The sequence below is a fragment of the Hyla sarda genome, chromosome 4 (genome assembly GCF_029499605.1).
Source record: "Hyla sarda isolate aHylSar1 chromosome 4, aHylSar1.hap1, whole genome shotgun sequence".
Classification (NCBI taxonomy): Eukaryota; Metazoa; Chordata; class Amphibia; order Anura; family Hylidae; genus Hyla; species Hyla sarda.
In genome coordinates, this window is record NC_079192.1 from 320,183,110 (window position 1) to 320,202,588 (window position 19,479).

General features: G+C 43.3%; 1 protein-coding gene across 5 annotated transcripts in view; it reads right to left on the reverse strand.

Annotated features, from left to right (window-relative positions):
- Positions 1-19,479, reverse strand: part of ARHGAP26 (Rho GTPase activating protein 26) — a 412,307-nt gene that overhangs the window by 287,104 nt on the left and 105,724 nt on the right. For all 5 annotated transcript variants that reach the window (XM_056574910.1, XM_056574908.1, XM_056574907.1 and 2 more), the window contains 3 exons: positions 15,980-16,109; positions 15,239-15,339; positions 12,673-12,767 (listed from right to left, as the gene is read on the reverse strand). In XM_056574910.1, coding sequence (XP_056430885.1) covers positions 12,673-12,767; positions 15,239-15,339; positions 15,980-16,109 — 326 coding nt within the window. The remainder of the gene's footprint in view (positions 1-12,672; positions 12,768-15,238; positions 15,340-15,979; positions 16,110-19,479) is intronic.

Consider the following 19,479-nt stretch of genomic DNA (forward strand, 5'->3'; position numbering starts at 1 on the left):
TGAACATTATAGTTTAGGCACCACTGTACTCCATTTGATAAGGAGCGAGAAACTCAAAAGAACACGGGAGTAGGCCAACGTCCATATACTGATAAAACCTATAGAAAAAAAATAATATGATGCACACAGTCAGAATACATTCAACGCTGTGGACGAGAAGATCCTGTAACGCATGCACTTCTACTCACAATTAGGCATCCCAATATTTCCTATGTGCACCTGCAGTGGTAGAGAGCTGTGCAATACTGCCGGCTGCTCAGCGCACATGCAGGAATTGGTCAGCATCTTGCATCATATCCGCATCCGCGGCGGAGGGCGGCGAACGGCAAATGATGTAGCCGAGGCCCGACACCTAAGGCCAGGAGGCATGTCAGCTGCTCCTTGTATACAGTGGAGCAGCTGCCGAACTTGAAGTTTAACCCATCCGCTCCCGGATAGGAACAAGGTCAGTGGCAGCGCATACAAGCAGCCATATGTGGAAATACATATGGGGACAGTTATCAATATTTGCTTTGGTAAGCAAGATGTGTATGCATTTTTTATTTTTGCTTTAGTTTTGCTTATGTATTACATATTTATCAAACTATCCCCAGGGCTTGATAAATTTGGCGCAGATAATCAAAAATCTATAAATTACGTATGTAAGGCATTTTTTATCGCACAGATAAGCAAAACTTACCGTATATCCCGGCATATAAGACGACTTTTTACGCCGGGTATTGAGGTCCGGGATAGGAAAACTTCTGATTATCTGCCCAGGCCGGCTCCCGAGTGTGGCTGCAGGCCGGGGCCAGCCAGAGCAAGTAAAAACTAATACTGTATACTAAAAACCGGGGTGCCTCCAGCTGTTGTGAAAGTACAACTCCCAGCATGGCAAAGGCTGTCCGGGCATGCTGGGAGTTGTAGTTTTACAACAGCTGGAGGCCCTCTGGTTTTTAGTATACAGTATTAGTTTTTACCTGCTCTGGCCGGCCCCCGCCTGCAGCCACACATGGGAGCCGGCCCGGGCCGATAATCATAGGTATTCCTATGCCGTACATCCCTGTGTCCCGAAAAATCTTTTCGGGACATAAGGATGTCCGCCGGTCACTTACCATTCCCCGGCGGCGCGTGTCCTCCTGCGATCCTCCTTCGGTCCAGTCCTCCGTCTCCGTGACATCCCGTGCCTACAACCATAGAGGCAGAGGAGCACAGGACCAGGAGGACCGCAGGAGGATGCGCGCCGACCGGGGCCTGGGGAGTGACGGGCCGTGCTATCTTAAGTGTTCCGGTCACCACTCCCCGGTCCCGGCACCTACTGCTATGGTCTATAGGTCTTAGCAGTAGATGGTGACCCGGGCCGGAGGAGCCGTGATCGGAACATTGTGGGGGCAGACCAGTACAGACATACAGCCTGCAGCCATACACTGTATATGGCTGGAAGCTGTATGTCTGTTGGGGGGAGCTGCCTACAAATGTGGGGGGGAGCTGGCAACCTAATGTGGGGGGGAGCTGGCAACCTAATGTGGGGGGGAGCTGGCAACCTAATGTGGGGGGGAGCTGGCAACCTAATGTGGGGGGGAGCTGGCAACCTAATGTGGGGGGGAGCTGGCAACCTAATGTGGGGGGGAGCTGGCAACCTAATGTGGGGGGAGCTGGCAACCTAATGTGGGGGGAGCTGGCAACCTAATGTGGGGGGAGCTGGCAACCTAATGTGGGGGAACATGATGCCTACCTAATGTGGGGGGAACTACATGGTACCGTACATCGCAGTATGAGGGGTAGTCTTATATGGCGAGTATATCCCAAACTCTATATTTTAACTGTAAAAGTTGGGGGTCGTCTTATACGCCGGCATATAAGGTAATGACTTATGAACATCATCAAAAAAAAAAAAAAAAAAAACCTTGTCACCTGTGTTATAATTCTGCCCTAAAAGTTTGAAAATGACTTTTTAATGTGTCAAATTTTTTAATTGTTCAATATTTATATATTTTGTGTATTTAAAGGGGTATTCCAGGAATTTTTTTTATTTGACTATGCTACAGGGGCTGTAAAGTTAGTGTAGTTCATAATATAGTGTCTGTACCTGTGACTGTTTTCTCACAATTCTTCTGTGATTTTCAACCCAATATTTATTTTTACCAGAATACAAAATGACTGTTGTCTCAGATTTTTCCCAGCTTGCAATGCGGCCGAGACCCGACTCACTAGTCATCTGATGACAGGGAGCCTATCTGCTTCAATGGGTGGAGGGATTGCTCGGTGGGACAGATATCAATCTGCAACAGCTGTAGGCACCCTGATTGAAAACCACACCGATTTGAATGGATGCAGCTCATTTATGTTTCAATGGGTGGGGTGGCTGATGTGTGGGAGGGAGGAAGATGGAATTGTGGGATTTGTAGTCAAAAAAAGAAAAGTCAAACAGGAAAAACCAGTTCACAAACAGCTAGCCACAGTATTATGGTAATCTCACAACATAGCCATTTAGCCCCGCAGATCCTTCCTAAGCATGTCCTTCCATTGAATTTTTTATTTTTTTTTTCTGGGTGTGGCTTTAAAAAATATATATATATAATATATACCGTATTTATCGGGGTATACCACGCACTGGCCTATAACACGCACCCTCATTTTACCAAGGATATTTGGGGAAAAAAAGTTTTTTACCCAAATATCCATGGTAAAATGAGGGTGCGTGTGTGCGCGTGTATACCCCGATACATCCCCAGGAAAGGCAGGGGGAGAGAGGCCGTCGCTGCCCGCTTCTCTCCCCCTGCCTTTCCTGCGGTTTAGAGCCCTGCTGCCGGCCCTTCTCTCCCCCTGGCTATCGGCGCCGCTGCCGGTTCTCTCCCCCTGACTATCGGTACCAGTGCCGATAGCCAGGGGGAGAGAAGCGGCGCCGACAGCCAGGGGGAGAGAAGGGGCAGCGGCGCCGGCAATGGGTGGTGGCATAATTACCTGGGTCGGGTCTGCGCTGCTCCAGGCCTTCGGCGTGCGCCCCTGCGTCGTTGCTATGCACGGCGCGGCGCACTGACGTCATGCGCCGCGCCGTGCAGCGCATAGCAACGATGAAGGGGACGCACGCCGGAGGCCTACAGCAGCGCGGACCCGACCCAGGTAATTATGCCACCGGGGATGGGGGGAGGCAACGGGGCAGCGGCGCCGGCAATGGGTGCCGCTGCCCCTTCTCTCCCCCTGGCTATCGATAGCCAGGGGGTGAGAAGGGCCGGCAGCAGGGCTCTAGACCCCAGGGAAGGCAGGGGGGAGAGAAGCGGGCAGCGACGGCCTCTCTCCCCCTGCCTTTCCTGGGGCGGTATCGGCGTATAACACGCACATAGACTAAAGTGCGTGTTATACGCCGATAAATACGGTAATAGAGAGATGATATATAGACATATAGACATAGATAGATTACATAATATATATATATATATATATATATATATATATATATATATATATATATATATATATAGTATGTAATCTATCTATGTCTATATGTCTATATATCATCTCTCTATTGCCGTATTTATCGGCGTATAACACGCACTTTAGTCTATGTGCGTGTTATACGCCGATACCGCCCCAGGAAAGGCAGGGGGAGAGAGGCATATATATACACACATACATATATATACACACACACACACACACACACACACACACACAGTCATGGCCGTAAATGTTGGCACCCCTGAAATGAAAATTAAGTATTTCTCACAGAAAAGGATTGCAGTAACACGTGTTTGGCTATACACATGTTCATTCCCTTTGTGTGTAATTGAACTAAACCAGAAAAAAAAAGCTAATTGGACATAATGTCACACCAAACTCCGAAAATAGGCGGGACAAAATTATTAGCACCCTTTCAAAATTGTGGAAAAATAAGATTGTTCAAGCATGTGATGTTCCTTTAAACTCACCTGGGGTAAGTAACAGGTGTGGGCAATATAAAAATCACACCTGAAAGCAGATAAAAAGGAGAGAAGTACACTTAGTCTTTGCAAAGTGTGTGTGTGTGCGCCACACTAAGCATGGACAACAGAAAGAGGAGAAGAGAACTGTCTGAGGACTTGAGAACCAAAATTGTGGAAACATATCAACAATCTTAAGGTTACAAGTCCATCTCCAGAGATCTAGATTTGCCTTTGTCCACAGTGCGCAACATTATCAAGAAGTTTGCAACCCATGGCACTGTAGCTAGTCTCCCTGGGCCTGGAAGGAAGAGAAAAATTGATGAAAGGTGTCAACGCAGGATAGTCCGGATGGTGGATAAGCAGCCCCAAACAAGTTCCAAAGATATTCAAGCTGTCTTGCAGGCTCAGGGAGCATCAGTGTCAGCGCAAACTATCGACATTTAAATGAAATGAAACGTTATGGCAGGAGACCAAGGAGGAGACCCTCTGTGCTATATTTTGATCGAAAAGTCGCACAAAAGTAATTATGTTGCACAGGGGTCAGAAACTTGATAAATACCTATTAAAAAATAAAATACGTCACATAAGCTCAGAAGAAGCAAGATTGACCTGATGAGCTCTGGAGTCTGGTGAAGTCTGTTACAGCACCTACAGTTTGTGAAATTGCCTCTTACAGTGTGGCAACTTTTCAGTACTTGTGAAGCTGGTCAAGACGTGATTCTCTATTTAAAATGTCAAAATTGGGAAGGAAGAGACTTCAAAAGAAAAACCACCCTGACCCGCCAAGTGTTGTAGAAGAAATCCTGCTGCAAAAGACTTTAGGACTGTGACAACCCAGATTTGGAGTCTACCAGAATGTTCCTTTAACCCCCCAAGACACCTTGATTCTGACCCTACTAGACATGCGCATAAGCGTCGTTTGAGAAATGGAAAAAAAAAAAAAAAAACATTGATTTGCTTGTCGGTGAGGTGGATTCATTTAAGTTTTTCCGCACTAGAGTTTTGCAAGTTTGTTCCCTTCTGTAAGCTTGTTAGAGCTTGTTTAAGAAATAAAATCAGGGTTACGGAGGTTGAATGATAGCAGTGGAACGTAGGTTGGGGGGGGGGTGCAGTGGAAGGGAGGTTGTGGGGGTAAATGGGAGCAGTGGAAGGAAGGATGGTGGGATGGGTGAATGGGAGCAGTGTAAGGGAGGATGGTGTAAGGGGTGAATGGCAGCAGTGTAAGGGAGGATGGTGGGATGGGTGAATGGGAGCAGTGTAACAGAGGATAGTGGGATGGGTGATTAGGAGCAGTGGAATGGAGGTTGTGGGGGGGATGGAAGCAGTGGGGGGGTAGAAGCAGTGGGAGTGGGGTTGTGGGGGGGGATGGGAGCAGTGAAAGTGAGGGTTGGGTGGGGAATGGGAGCATTTAAAGGGAGGATGGTGGGATGGGCAAATTGGAGCAGTGGAAGGGAGGATGGTGGGATGGGTGAATGGGAGCAGTGGAAGGGAGGATGGTGGGATGGGTGAATGGGAGCAGTGTAAGGGAGGATGGTGTAAGGGGTGAATGGCAGCAGTGTAAGGGAGGATGGTGGGATGGGTGAATGGGAGCAGTGTAACAGAGGATAGTGGGATGGGTGATAAGGAGCAGTGGAAATGAGGTTGTGGGGGGATGGGAGCAGTGGGAGCGGGGTTGTGGGGGGATGGGAGCAGTGAAAGTGAGGGTTGGGGTGTGAATGGGAGCATTTAAAGGGAGGATGGTGGGATGGGCGAATTGGAGCAGTGGAAGGGAGGATGGTGGGATGGGTGAATGGGAGCAGTGGAAGGGAGGATGGTGGGATGGGTGAATGGGAGCAGTGAAAGGGAGGATGGTGGGATGGGTGAATAGGAGCAGTGGAAGGGAGGATGGTGGGATGGGTGAATGGGAGCAGTGTAAGGGAGAATGGTGGGATGGGTGAATGGGAGCAGTGTAAGGGAGGATGGTGTAAGGGGTGAATGGCAGCAGTGCAAGGGAGGATGGTGGGATGGGTGAATGGGAGCAGTGTAACAGAGGATAGTGGGATGGGTGATTAGGAGCAGTGGAAATGAGGTTGTGGGGGGATGGGAGCAGTGGGAGCGGGGTTGTGGGGGGATGGGAGCAGTGAAAGTGAGGGTTGGGGTGTGAATGGGAGCATTTAAAGGGAGGATGGTGGGATGGGTGAATTGGAGCAGTGGAAGGGAGGATGGTGGGATGGGCGAATTGGAGCAGTGGAAGGGAGGATGGTGGGATGGGTGAATAGGAGCAGTGGAAGGGAGGATGGTGGGATGGGTGAATGGGAGCAGTGTAAGGGAGGATGGTGTAAGGGGTGAATGGCAGCAGTGTAAGGGAGGATAGTGGGATGGGTGATTAGGAGCAGTGGAAATGAGGTTGTGGGGGGGATGGGAGTAGTGGGGGGATGGAAGCAGTGGGGGGGGATAGAAGCAGTGGGAGCGGGGTTGTGGGGGGATGGGAGCAGTGAAAGTGACTGTTGGGGTGTGAATGGGAGCATTTAAAGGGAGGATGGTGGGATGGGCGAATTGGAGCAGTGGAAGGGAGGATGGTGGGATGGGTGAATGGGAGCAGTGGAAGGGAGGATGATGGGATGGGCGAATTGGAGCAGTGGAAGGGAGTATGGTGGGATGGGTGAATGGGAGCAGTGAAAGGGAGGATGGTGGGATGGGTGAATAGGAGCAGTGGAAGGGAGGATGGTGGGATGGGTGAATGGGAGCAGTGGAAGGGAGGATGGTGGGATGGGTGAATGGGAGCAGTGTAAGGGAGAATGGTGGGATGGGTGAATGGGAGCAGTGGCATGGAGGTTGTGGGGGGGATGGGAAACAGTGGAAGGGAGGGGGGTGGGAGCAGGAAGGGGGATGGGAGCAGTGGAAGTGAGGGTTGGGGTGTAAATGGTAGCAGTTAAAGGAGCAGTGTGAGTGTTTGGTAGGTGGATGGGAGCAGTGGAATGTGGGTGGGGTGGTGGGTGAATGGAAGCAGTGGAAGGGTATGGTAGGTGGATGGGAGTAGTGGAAGTTAGGGTGGGGTGGTGGGTGAATGGGAGCAGTGGAAGAGCGGTTTGGGGGGTGCTTGAATTTTTGGCTTTAGGATTTTCTGACCTGTATGCCATTGACCGTGCGGTTTAGCTATCTTAACCTCTATTTTAAATTTTTGGCCTCATAGTGGGCTATACCATGCAATCTCTGATTGCATATACCGATCAATGCTATGCCATAGCATAGCATTGATTAGTGTTATCGGTGCTCTACTGCTCCAGACCGAATGGCTGGTTGGGACCATCCGAGCACCGAATGGACTGCAAGGAGGCAGGAAAGTGCTCTCAGGTGATTGTGACAGTGCTCTCAGGTGATTGTGACAGTGATTGGTCCAGATGAGCTCCCCTTAGCTGCCTGGATGGTTTCAGTATATTTTCAGATGCCACGATAACATTTTATTAATGCGTCTAAAGGGGTAATGCCAGGCATTGGCCCAATCAGTGATGCTCTCCAATAACCCTGGGTCCAGCCTGATGCTAGCACTTGGGGCCCACTGGGATTAACACAAACCCTGCCCCTGAGAATGTTTTAAATGCCGGTAACGGGAACATGGTGCACATGTACATCCTGCGTCCTCAACAGGCTAAAACAAAACAATTTTAATTGCAGTAATATAGCTTATGTAAAATCCAGACAGTTGAAACGCAAAAGACGCCTGTGGAAGCTTGAGGTTGTTTGTTTTAAAGCTGTATGATGCTTTTCAAATGGGGGTGCTACAGGGAGCACGCTATCACTTTAAAAACGTGTCCCTGACCCGATTACTCAATGAAAAATTATCTTGCGGTTGATTAGTATGTAATACATGGTCTAGGCTAAGCCACGTGTGCATTATTCAAGCACTGTTATTTTATGTTTTGTTGATTGAATTATTGATGCTATATCACTTTTTTCATTTAACCCTGTGGGCCAGGCACTCTGTATCTGACCCATGGTGTGTTTCATGGATGGCAGAGATAATATTTGAGCATTTCAGTGAAAGGTCTCGGATTTTGATTGCATGGTCAACTTGGTTAGGTTAGGTTTTTAAGTGTGATGCATACCATCAAAACTTCCCTTGCCTGTACATTTTTTAAAAATGGACCATATTTCCTCACTGTATACAGTTGTGTTGGAAAGCAATACAGTGATCCCTCAACTTACAATGGCCTCAACATACAATATTTTCTACATACAATGATCTTTTCTGGACCATTTTAACTTGAAATCAGACTCAACATTTAATGCCATGGACAGTCCAGATCTGCAAAATGTGTGAATGACAGGAAGAACTGACCAATCGGAATGGGCATTTCAATGGTAAAACCCTAAAGTGCATGCACTGACTGGCTGTCTGGCTTTGCTGGGATTTATTGTTTGGCCTGATTTGGAGGTTAACAGTTCTGAGATCACTGCTGCTGACTAGGGATGCTGGGATTTTTATTTTAGATCTGGAGGACCAGAGTTTATAGATCAATGTGCAGTGTTCCTCAAATGGTGGCACTATAGATTTAGGAAAAGTCCAACTCCTAGCATGGCCAGACAGCCGTTTGCTGTCTGGGCATGCTGGGATTTGTATTTGAGTTCGATTTGGAGGCGAAAACATGGGAGATCACTGCGCAGTGATCTCCAAAATGATGCTCTAGTCAAACTACAACTTGCAGCATGGCCAGACTGCCCTTTGATGTCTGGGCAAGCTGGGATTTGTAGTTTGGGTAGACTTTGAGGGTCACAGTTCGAAGCACACTGCACAGTAATCTCCAAACTGTGTCACTCCAGATCTAGCTAAATAAAAAGTTCAAGCATGGCCAGACAGCCGTTTGGTGTCTGGCCATGCTGGGATTTGTAGTTTGCCTAGATCTGGAGGGTCACAGTTGAAAGACAACTGCACAGTGATTAAATAAATGGATCTCAAGATCTTGCTACACTACAACTCCCAGCATGGCCAGACAACCGTTTGTTATCTGTGCATGCTAAGATTTGTAGTTTAACAACATCTGGAGGGCCAGGGTTTGTATATTAATGTACCGTGTTCCTCGAACGGTGACACTATACAATCTTGGCAAAATACAACTCAAAGCATGGCCAGACAGCTGTTTGCTCTCTGTGCATTCTGGGATTTGTAGTTTGCATAGATTTGGATGGTAGAAGTGAAGAGAACACTGCACAGTGCTCGACAAACTGGTCCTCCAGATCTTGCATAATAAATATTCCCAGCATGGCTAGACAGCAGTTTGATGTATTAGAATGCTGGGATTTGTAGTTTAGCAAGATCTGGAGGACCAGATTTTGGAGATCACTGTGCAGTGTTCCTTCCAAACTACAAATCCCAGCAAGGCCAGCTTGCTGTCTTAGCATGCTGGGATTTGTAGTTTGGCTAGATTTTGCGCATTAAAGTTAAGAAATCATTAACTGGTAGTGAACAAGGACGTGTATACAAGTCCTTGTGCCGTTAACGGTGTATGGTGTGGGCTCCCGACTCGAGTCTATGCCATACCAGCCGGCTCTCAGCTGATTCTTGGAGCTGAGGGCCGGTGTTAATAGCAGACATGCGCCCCCATCGGCTGAACCAGGCCTTATCAATCAAGTGCAGAGCACACAGATCAATGTGGTTCTATGGAACTATATTGATCTGTATGAGGAATCCAATGATTCCTCCAAAAAGTCCCCTAAAGGGACTAATAAAGTGTAAAGAAAAGAAAAAAAAACGAAAAAAAAAAAAAAAACACATTAACCCCTTCCTTGTTAAAAGTTTAAAACATCCCCTTTTCCCAAATTCCATATAAAAAACATAATAAAATATTACAAAATATAAACATATGTAGTATTGCCGCATGTGTAAAACGATCAAAAAGTCCCATCTAAACAAAAAAAACAATGAAAACTTCAGATCATGGCGCAAAAAATTAGCGCCTCATATAGCCCCGTATATGGAAAAGTAAAAAAGCTATAGGGGTCAGAAGAGGGAATTTTAAACCTACTAGTTTCCGTGCACAAAGTTATAATTTTTTAACAGAAGTAAAACAAAATCAAACCTATATTGGGTATTATTTTAATCGCATAGACCTACAGAATAAAGATAAGGTGTTATTTTTACCGAAATGTGTACTGCGTAGAAACCAAAGCCCCCAAAAGGTACAAAATGACATTTATTTTTTTCAATTTAGCCCCACAAATATTTTTTTCTGCTTTTGCTGTAGATTTTGTGGTAAAATTATTGATGTCTTTACAAAGTAAAATTGGTCATGCAAAAAACAAGCCCTCATATGGGTCTGTAGGTGGAAAATTGAAGCGTTATGATTTTTAGAAGGTGAGGAGGAAAAAAACAAAAAAAAAGTGCAAAAATTTAAAAACTGGTCCTTAAAGGGTTAACAGATTATGAAAGATTACAACTCACATCATGCCCAGGCCGCAAAGGGCTGAATGAGCATGCTGGGAGTTGTAGTTTGGCAAGATCCGGAAGGCCCCTTTTTAGAAAAAAAAAAAAAACAACATGTGCAGGAAGGTAAAAAGACTGTGGTCCTCCAGACCAAGCAAATGTCTGGCAGTGAGAAATTCCATTTACAGCTTGTGTAAGCTGTTTTCCTGAGCCAGGTCTGACTTAGCCAGGTCTTATATTTATGAGTTTTTTTAAGCAAGAAGCGACTTTTGTGCGAAAGTCGCACATGATCAAAATGAAAATAGCATACCGATGTAAGATTTGTAGATTTTGCTTTTCTCGCTTTTCTGTTAAAAAGTCTCCCGTAAATGCAAAATGTCTCATGTGCGACATTTTGAGAGACAAATATAAGCAAAAAAAAAAAAGCATAAATCCTTTGATCAATGTCCCCTACAGTGACCTAATGGCAAGGCATAACCACACCTAAAAGACAACGGGTCAAAATATTGGTAAAAAGCATAATAGCAGCTCTAAGTGATTGCAAGCAGAATAGCCATACTGATGGCAGATTGGCTAACTAAATGTAAGAAAATGTACAAATAGCCACAGTTAAAGGTAGCGTGACCCCCCCATGATTGCATGTATATGTGGGAAGAACATGACATATATGCGAGAATAGCAGAGGTAAATCCATAACAATAGTGTACATAGGATGGGGAAATAACAATAGGTGAATAATTATTAACGAGCCGGCGGTGCTGACAGGGGAAAGGTCACCTCCTAATGACAGGGGGAGGGGGGGAAAAAAACAGGTACCTAATGAGCCTGTCTAGTTACCTGCGATGGTCCTATCCTAGTCCCTGGGCCTAGGCAGGATGGCTGCCCTAAAAAGGGCCATACTGCTCTGGAGCCTAGCCTAGTAAGCCCTGTTATACCCTAATTAAGGGGTGATCACACTGATGAGCTGACTTCAGCCCCCACTAGCTGCCTATCCAACACTCCCTAAGTGTTTTCCCCTGTCAGCAGTACCTAGATAAAGCTAGTAAAGCATAGTTGCTCATTAAGTCCTCTCGGTGTGACTGTATCTAATATATATCCACAGTGCCTCTCCTTGTAATAACAAGTTGTCCAGATCCCCCAAGGGGCAGAGGGAAGTATTCTTTCAATCACAAAGAAGCTGAAATTATTCACATCCCCGCCATGTACTTTATTTATGTGTCTGGAAATAGCGGTATCACGTTTGTTTCTTACATCGCCAATATGCTCAAGGACCCTCTTGCGTAATTCGCGTATAGTTTTACCCACATATTTGAGGCCACATGAGCAATTGGCGACGTAGACAACTGCTTTAGTACTGCAGTTAATAAAACTTTTAATCCTATAGAACCGATTGGACACCCCCAAGGTGACTGTGTTTTACTCATAAATGTACATGCGTGACAATGGCCACATTTGTGTGAGCCCGTGACTGTACTTCTATTTAACCAAGTGGCGTTGGGGGGGGGGGGGGGGGGAGATAGGTGAAAGATGGCCCCATGTGGCCATTTCTCCAATACTTCTACCCTTGCGATACGTTATCTGTGGATATTTGCCAATGAAGGAACATAGATAGTTATCCGTCAGCAAGATGCCCTAGTGACGCTGGAGAATCTCCCTCACAGGTCCCGACATGTTGTCAAAGGTATCAATGATTCTGCCTGTTACAGTTTCTTCTGTCCGCTGCCTGGGAATTCGTAAATGTTCCCTCAGGATAGATTTTGCTGTACTGTAAGTAGATGCCAGGACATGGTCCCCTTTCTCTAAATCTACCTCTCTGGTCTCTTGCCTGTGTAACAAACTCTGCCTCTTGCGAACAGTTCCTCCTGAGGCAGAGATATTGCCCCTTGGGGATCCCCTTTTTCAGGGGTCCTCTGTGGCAACTCTCTCACCTCAGGAGACTGTTCGTTGCAGTGGCCTTACGAAATACATTAGTACTAAGCGCTCCTTGCCCCTTTCTGCAACATTGTTTTGATTAGGAGATTTATTGTACTAAAGTGGGTAGTTACCTGTAATTATCTACGGTTTCCTAGATAATGAGTCCAATGAGAGATATCTATAACCATTAATGTGGTGCAAATACTGTATAGGTATAAAAAAAAATACTTTTGTATTGTCTCAAACAACCCCTTTAATATTGGATTGATCAAAAGTCCAGTCCTTGAGGACTCCAGCAAACAGACTATTTATATGCCCTACTAGGGTATAAAAACTGGAAACATCCTAATAGGTCAGCCCCTTTTAAAAAAACAGAAAGAAAACAACACTCCACTCTTAGTAAAGCACTACCATTGTCAGAATAATACACTATAAACATACATACACAAAACTTACCGATCAACAAGCTCTACATCAAAACAAAACCGCTTCTCAATAGAGTCCGTTTTCCTTCGTATGCAGGACTTCAAGAACACAACTTCCTCCTCTCCCTGAAGGACAAAAAGACATAACTTGATGACTCCTCTGTCCAGCTCTACCAGTTGGAATGCAAAATGTTCAACTTTAAAAAGGAAAACTGTCTTCAGTGTTACCTGCACTAACCTGTATGTACAGTTATGTAGTGCGGGAGACACTGATGATAACCATACTTACCTGTCCCCGTTCTGTGGACCCGGGACAACGGAAAGGGGACAGGTGAGTATGGTTGTCATCATTGCCACCAGCACTACACACCTGTACCAACAGGTTAGTGCGCGAAACACTGATAACAATTTTGCTTTAAATACAAAGAAGCACTTTACCCAAGGGTACACATAAGGTGCATGGGTTGGACTAGTGGCTGTTCGGCCCCACTATAAAAGCTCCCAGAGCCCGGCTAGGTGACTGCATACTGCACCTTCCATCCAAAATGGGGCTTTAGACATTTAGGCAACTATTGTGAGGTGCAAGCTATACAGGCACACAAGATTAAGTTTTTAGAGCTACAATATATAGAGAAACAATGTGAGTGTGCTTGTTATTTCTATAGTGTATATTATATTGTTTTACTCTTAGGATTAAAATTTTTCTTTTTTTGCACAGACATTTTTATAAAGTAATAACCAATACAGTCAACACAAAACACTGAAAGTTGCAACACAGCACATGATTTATAAAAATAAAATAGAATTTAAATGACTGCCTGCAACTGCCAAAATATGAAAAATGTGCTTTTACAGGGCAAACATGCTGTCACAAGCCGGAAGAGTATGAAACGCATGGATTAAAACTAGTGAAATGATGAATGTATCTGCAGAGCTTTCTTATCTGTCTGTTGAATAATAGGCTGCCTTTTTAAAATGTATCACTTCTTTCAGAGCGATACAACACTAGCCATTTATCACGCAGTTGTTAGGCGGCCATGGACTGCTAAGCTTCCTAGAAATGTGAGGCGATAACTTAAAGTATGGAAAGGCCCGATCTGAATGTTTCACTCATTATGCCTACAATAAAACACATTTGAAGCTTGAAATCATCTTGAATAAAAAAATCTGACCAATAAGAATAGTTGACTGTTCCCACACAAATATATTCTGTCAGGCTGAAACAGATTTTAAAGGGGAAAATAATGATTGGTTCCCACTTTTGCTAATCTTGGCAAAATAAAAGCAGTACTCTTCCCCTCAATGATGCTGACTGGAAAAGGCCCCATACACCTTTATACTCCAACCTCCCCAATGGCAAACACTGGGCAGGAGACTTTTTGGATTTCAACATACATTACCTGATTCCTATGCTCACAATATATAGGAGCCACTGACAGAAGTCTACTGTATAACCCTTTCTACATCCAAAACACAACCAAGCTCAGCTAAGTGTGTATGTGTATCAAGAAATTGGGAGCAAATGCTGTTGGTCGACAGCCAACTAAAATATACGGCTACCTTTAGATCCAAAAGCAGAGAAGTGGCACTCCGTTGAAGTGTAAATAAGTGGTTCTTTATTCACCCATCCATATGACAAAAGCTATGTTTCGGTCTCTCAACCACCTTTTCACACTTCACAATTATACTAAGTATTCATTCATGTATTTTAAATTAGGGGGGTTTGTAAATTAACGCCAGATGGTCGACTGGTCCTACCAAAACATGTGTCTAAAATGTATGGGGGGGCTTTTTAAATCTATGACTATACAAGCATTAACTTACGAAGATAGGGTTTCAATGGAAATTGTCTATCTTACACTACTTCTAATTTTCAATAACATTTTTCTCCTGACTCTATTCAAAAAGAGAGACAAGCAGGCAAGGACAAGGCATGCAGTGTTAAAGGGGTATTCATCCAACATTTATAGGATTCCAGGTTTAGCAATAAGTCTATGGCAAGCTTAAAGGGGTACTCTGGTGGAAAACTTTTTTTTTTTATCAACTGGTGCCAGAAAGTTAAACAGAATTGCAAATTACTTCTATGAAAAATTCTTAATCCTTCCAGTACTTATTAGCAGCTGTATACTACAGAGGAAATTCTTTTCTTTCGGGATTTCTTTTCTGTGACGACCACAAAGCTCTCTGCTGACACATCTGTCAATTTTAGGAACTGTCCAGAGCAGCACATGTTTGCTATGGGGATTTTCTCCAGCTCTGGACAGTTCCTGACATGGACAGAGGTGTCAGCAGAGCACTGTGGTCGTGACAGAAAAGAAATCCCAAAAGAAAAGAATGTCCTAATATACAGCCGCTAATAAGTACTGGAAGGATTAAGATTTTTTTTTATACAAATCTGTTTACCTTTCTTGTATCAGTTGATTTAAAAAAATAAAAAGCTTTCCACCAGAGCACCCCTTTAAGCTTGCCATAGAATAATTGCTAAACCTGGAATCCTATAAATGTTGGATGAATTACAGTATTCTCTCATTTCACATATATACACACATATTTATTTAAGAAAAAAAATTGTCAAAAAGGAGTTACTTTAAACTTACCACTTTACCCCCAGACTTTTGGTCAAAGGGGACAATAGTAATTTGCCTTGTATCCCGCTGATAGGTGCAGTAATGTTTGACCCAAGATGTTCCAAAGTGTCCTGCAATAAAGTGAAAAATCTAGGTTAGTGAAAATAAAAAAGGTTTGTAATTTGAATATTGCTTTAGGATTAAGCTCCAACATATAGGGGAGAATTTATGAAAATTTATGAAAATTTAGGAAAAGTTGACCAGGATTTTATCGTTGTACAACAAATGGGTTTATGAGTTAAGAGGGAATCTAACCATCATGTATGACATAAAAGGTTTATTAATAAAGTGAATATATGATTGGCTGACCAAGTAGATCCTGCCTTCAGAGAGCTGAGCTGGTCATATGGTTAAAGAAGCAGTGAATATAGATGAGGGAGGTGTGTGTGCCAATCACAGCCCATCACACACTAAATACTCTTGGCTCTCTGAGAGGTGAAGAGAATGGAGGTGATGTTACAAAGTGACGTGTCATCTACACCAAGTAAACTGGTGCTCGACAGCAATCATGTTTGTTTAGAACTACTAGACTTCCTGGAGGAAAAGCTGAGAGAAACATGGTATGTGATCAGCAAGGATTACATCTGTACATTACAAAGTTATATAACTTTAGCATGTGCAGCTTTCATTTCATTTTATCCTTGCAATAAAAAAGTAATACTCCAAAAATCCCTCTGTGGATGACGCATGAAAGTTTCAAGTTTTACTCACTCTTCTCCTGTATATAAAGGTATCCCTCCATTGTATAAGGACTGAAAGTTTGTTGTTCATGAGGGTTTTCTTTCATCTTCTTCATCAGTGCCTCCACCTCAGACCTTGTTCCTTCAAAACGATCCCGAGTCTATGTAAACAAAACAACGATGTCCTTATGTTATCTTCAAACTATCTTTCTAATGGTGCTATTGAACTTGTTTGGAATACTGTAACTTATTAAAATAGCACCAGGGAATGTTAATAAAAAATAAATAAATAAAAACAAACAAAACAAACTAAACGTATCTGTCTCTCATGGATATCCAAGTGATTGTTGCAGCCAATCACTAGCTTCAGGGGTCATGTGCTGTACCAACCAGCAGCACTGCTTAAGCCTTTGATTGGCTGCAGCAATCACGCAGATGTATGAATCATGATGGCTACAGGAAAATAAAGCAAAGGACCGGGGTGAAGGTTAAGGTGGTGGGAACATTGGAGCATAAACACTGGAGCACTGGGGAAGATCGAATAATGTTTGGAGAGAAAAGAAAGGAGGCACTTGTAATTCAGCCAAAACACTTTATTCCGGTATGGTCAACGATACAACAATGGCCAACAGGACGTTTCTCGCTCACATGCGCTTAATCATGGCCATTACCTCAACACCTCCCCTTCAGCTGTATATACAAAATGCATTCAACTTTATTGGTATCAAAACCACATAACGCATAATTTAAATAAATTCTTAAAATTAAAGTTAGAGGCTCATATATGCACAGGGCCTAATATTAAAGAGAGATATAAAAGCCAAAATTCCTCCAACGTAACGACAGGATTCAGAGGCGCTGGACACACAGAGTCAGTGTGTTTCACAAATCTTGGACTTCCGACTCCCGTGATCAGTGACCGTAGATGTTCTCTAAACCACATGCACATAGGTCTAATAGTTTTCCCTATGTAATAATAGCCACAGTTGCATACTAATGCGTAAACGATAAAACTTGTTTTGCAGGTAATAACATGTTTTATAGTTATTATTTCTGAGCCTAATCTAATGTTATCTGTATTGTATAAATGTTTGTAAACTTTACATTGTCCACATTTGTGGTTATCCTGTGGTAATTGCTTTTTTATCCAATCTTTGCCTACTTCATCAGGCTCATACGATTTTTTACTAGTACATCACAGAGATTTTTTGTTCTTCTGAAAGAAATAACGGGTCTCAATTCTACTCTATCTTTCAATACCTCCTCACTCTGCAATATGCGCCAATTATTATAAATGGCAGTACGTATAGGCTTTTCCACAGCACTAAAATCAAAAGAAAAAATAACTTTTTCTCCTCAAGAACTGTACTATTCTGGAAACATGTAATTTGTTCTGTTATTTCTACGTTTTTTTAATTTTTCTTGATGTTTTATATAGTAGTTGTTCGAGACATAGATAAAGCCCGGATACCCTCTTTGTAACAATCGTTCACATAATTCATTAGCCTGGGCTAAAAATGTTTCAACACTACCGTAGTATTGATACCTCTTAATCTTACCATCTGTCCAAAAGGTATCGCTTTTTTTTATGTGTTGTGGGTGGTAACTATCATATCGTAGCAGGGAATTGGTGGCAGTGGGTTTATGATAGCCCTCAATTTGCAAATCCTCATTCACTATTTTTAGCTGTACGTCCAAAAATGCTATGCTTGACTTATCGAAAATGCTGGTAAAGAACATATTATATGAATTACTATTCAAATATAATACAAATTCTTGAAATTGCTTACTGGTACAGGACCATACAATTAAGATATCGTCCACATAATGAATAAAGATAGACAAAAACAGTTTGAACGGATTTTTCATTGAAAAAATGAAATCCTCCTCTAGCACCCCCAAAGAAAATATTGGCAAAGGTTGGGGCGACTGGCATCTTCATCACCGTGCCCCCTACTTGAATCAACCATTCCCCATTAAATTGGAATGCATTTTGTTGAAGTACAAAAAGGAACATATCGTAGATGTAATCTATAACATTTTTGTCAAATTTTTGTAGGGACTCTAGGCGACACCTCACAGCCTGTACAGGCTCTCGACGTCAACACTGGCTAAGGAAAAATGTTTTTGCCAACCGAAATCATAAAATAATTTCAACAAATGTTTGGTGTCTTGCAAATAGGAGGGTATAGAACTTAACAAAAGGTATTAAGATCCAGTCCAAGTATTGGGAGAGGGGCTCAGTATTTGAACCCCTCCCCGCCACAATTGGACGGCCTCAGAATTTTTTCATTTTATGGATCTTAGGGATTCAGTACCAGTTAAGGTTTTTTTTCTGTTCCCCCAAAAAACCTTTCTGCAAATCTTGTAGAGAATACTTCCAATTCTACTCCTCTACGTAACAACAATCTCACCAAGTCCTCTAAATGATGGGTAGGATCATTTTTTTCGTTTTTTGTAAGTTGTCTCATCGCTCAATTGACGGTATGCATCCGCTAAATAATAATGTTTTGCTGACCAAAGATTATTACCCCCCCTTAGCGGATTTTTTGGCTAATGTTAAATTTGGACTTCATTTTGGATAAATAATAGATTTTACATCCTTCAACACACAATCAACAAATTTATGTAAGCTAGATCCTGCAGGCAAGGGGGATAAAAATATTCACCTTCTTCCTCAACTATTTCGTTACATGGGCAATCCAACAATAACTGTAATAACTGTACATCAGTATCTGTGTAATCTGGATTTAAACTAAAACCCAATGTTCTTGTACTAATTGGTTGTTCACCCACCATCTGTATTTTCTCCTGGGTATTTTCAGTAAAAAATTGCGATGCAGATTGATTTTACCAACCGCCCTGTGCAAATCCAGCACAAATTTAGAGTAGTCAAATTCAGCTGCCATACAAAAATGAAGCCCTTTTTTCAACATAGTTCTACAAGCATCAGACAAACTAACCAAGGTCAGATTAATGATGTTATCTTTCTCTATAACTGGAGGAGGTACATGTTTTTCCCCTATCACAAGATCTTGATTTTGAGGAGCAAATTTTTACCTTATTCAAGAGACCTGGTTCCTCTTGATCTGTTTGTGCCGCTTGCCCCTGCCCCCTAAAGGGGTTGCAGTAAATTTTTCCTGTCAACCACTTGGTTGCAGGAATTAGTGTCCTTGTCCATGTTTGTACTGGAGTCTGATCCAGAATCTGTAGTCCACTATTCTTGGATGTTCTGATTACTTCTGGGCCTCCTAGGACGTCGTCTTTGCTGGCGGCGTTGGTTCCATTCAAAAAGTTTTCCAGAGTCATAATCATGTTTATCCCGTAGGAACTTGTTTTTTTAATTAATGTTTACTTAAGGTGGGCTCACACAAGTTAAACCCACACGTGTGTTGCAGCTTTCTCTGAGCCATGGGTAGTGTGAAGAGGTCAACCTAGAAGCTCTTCTCAATTCTAATGAAAGATTCAGTCCTAAACTGCACGGGAAAAGGTGCCATGCTGTTTATTTTCCGCATGGTTCCCAGTCTCCCA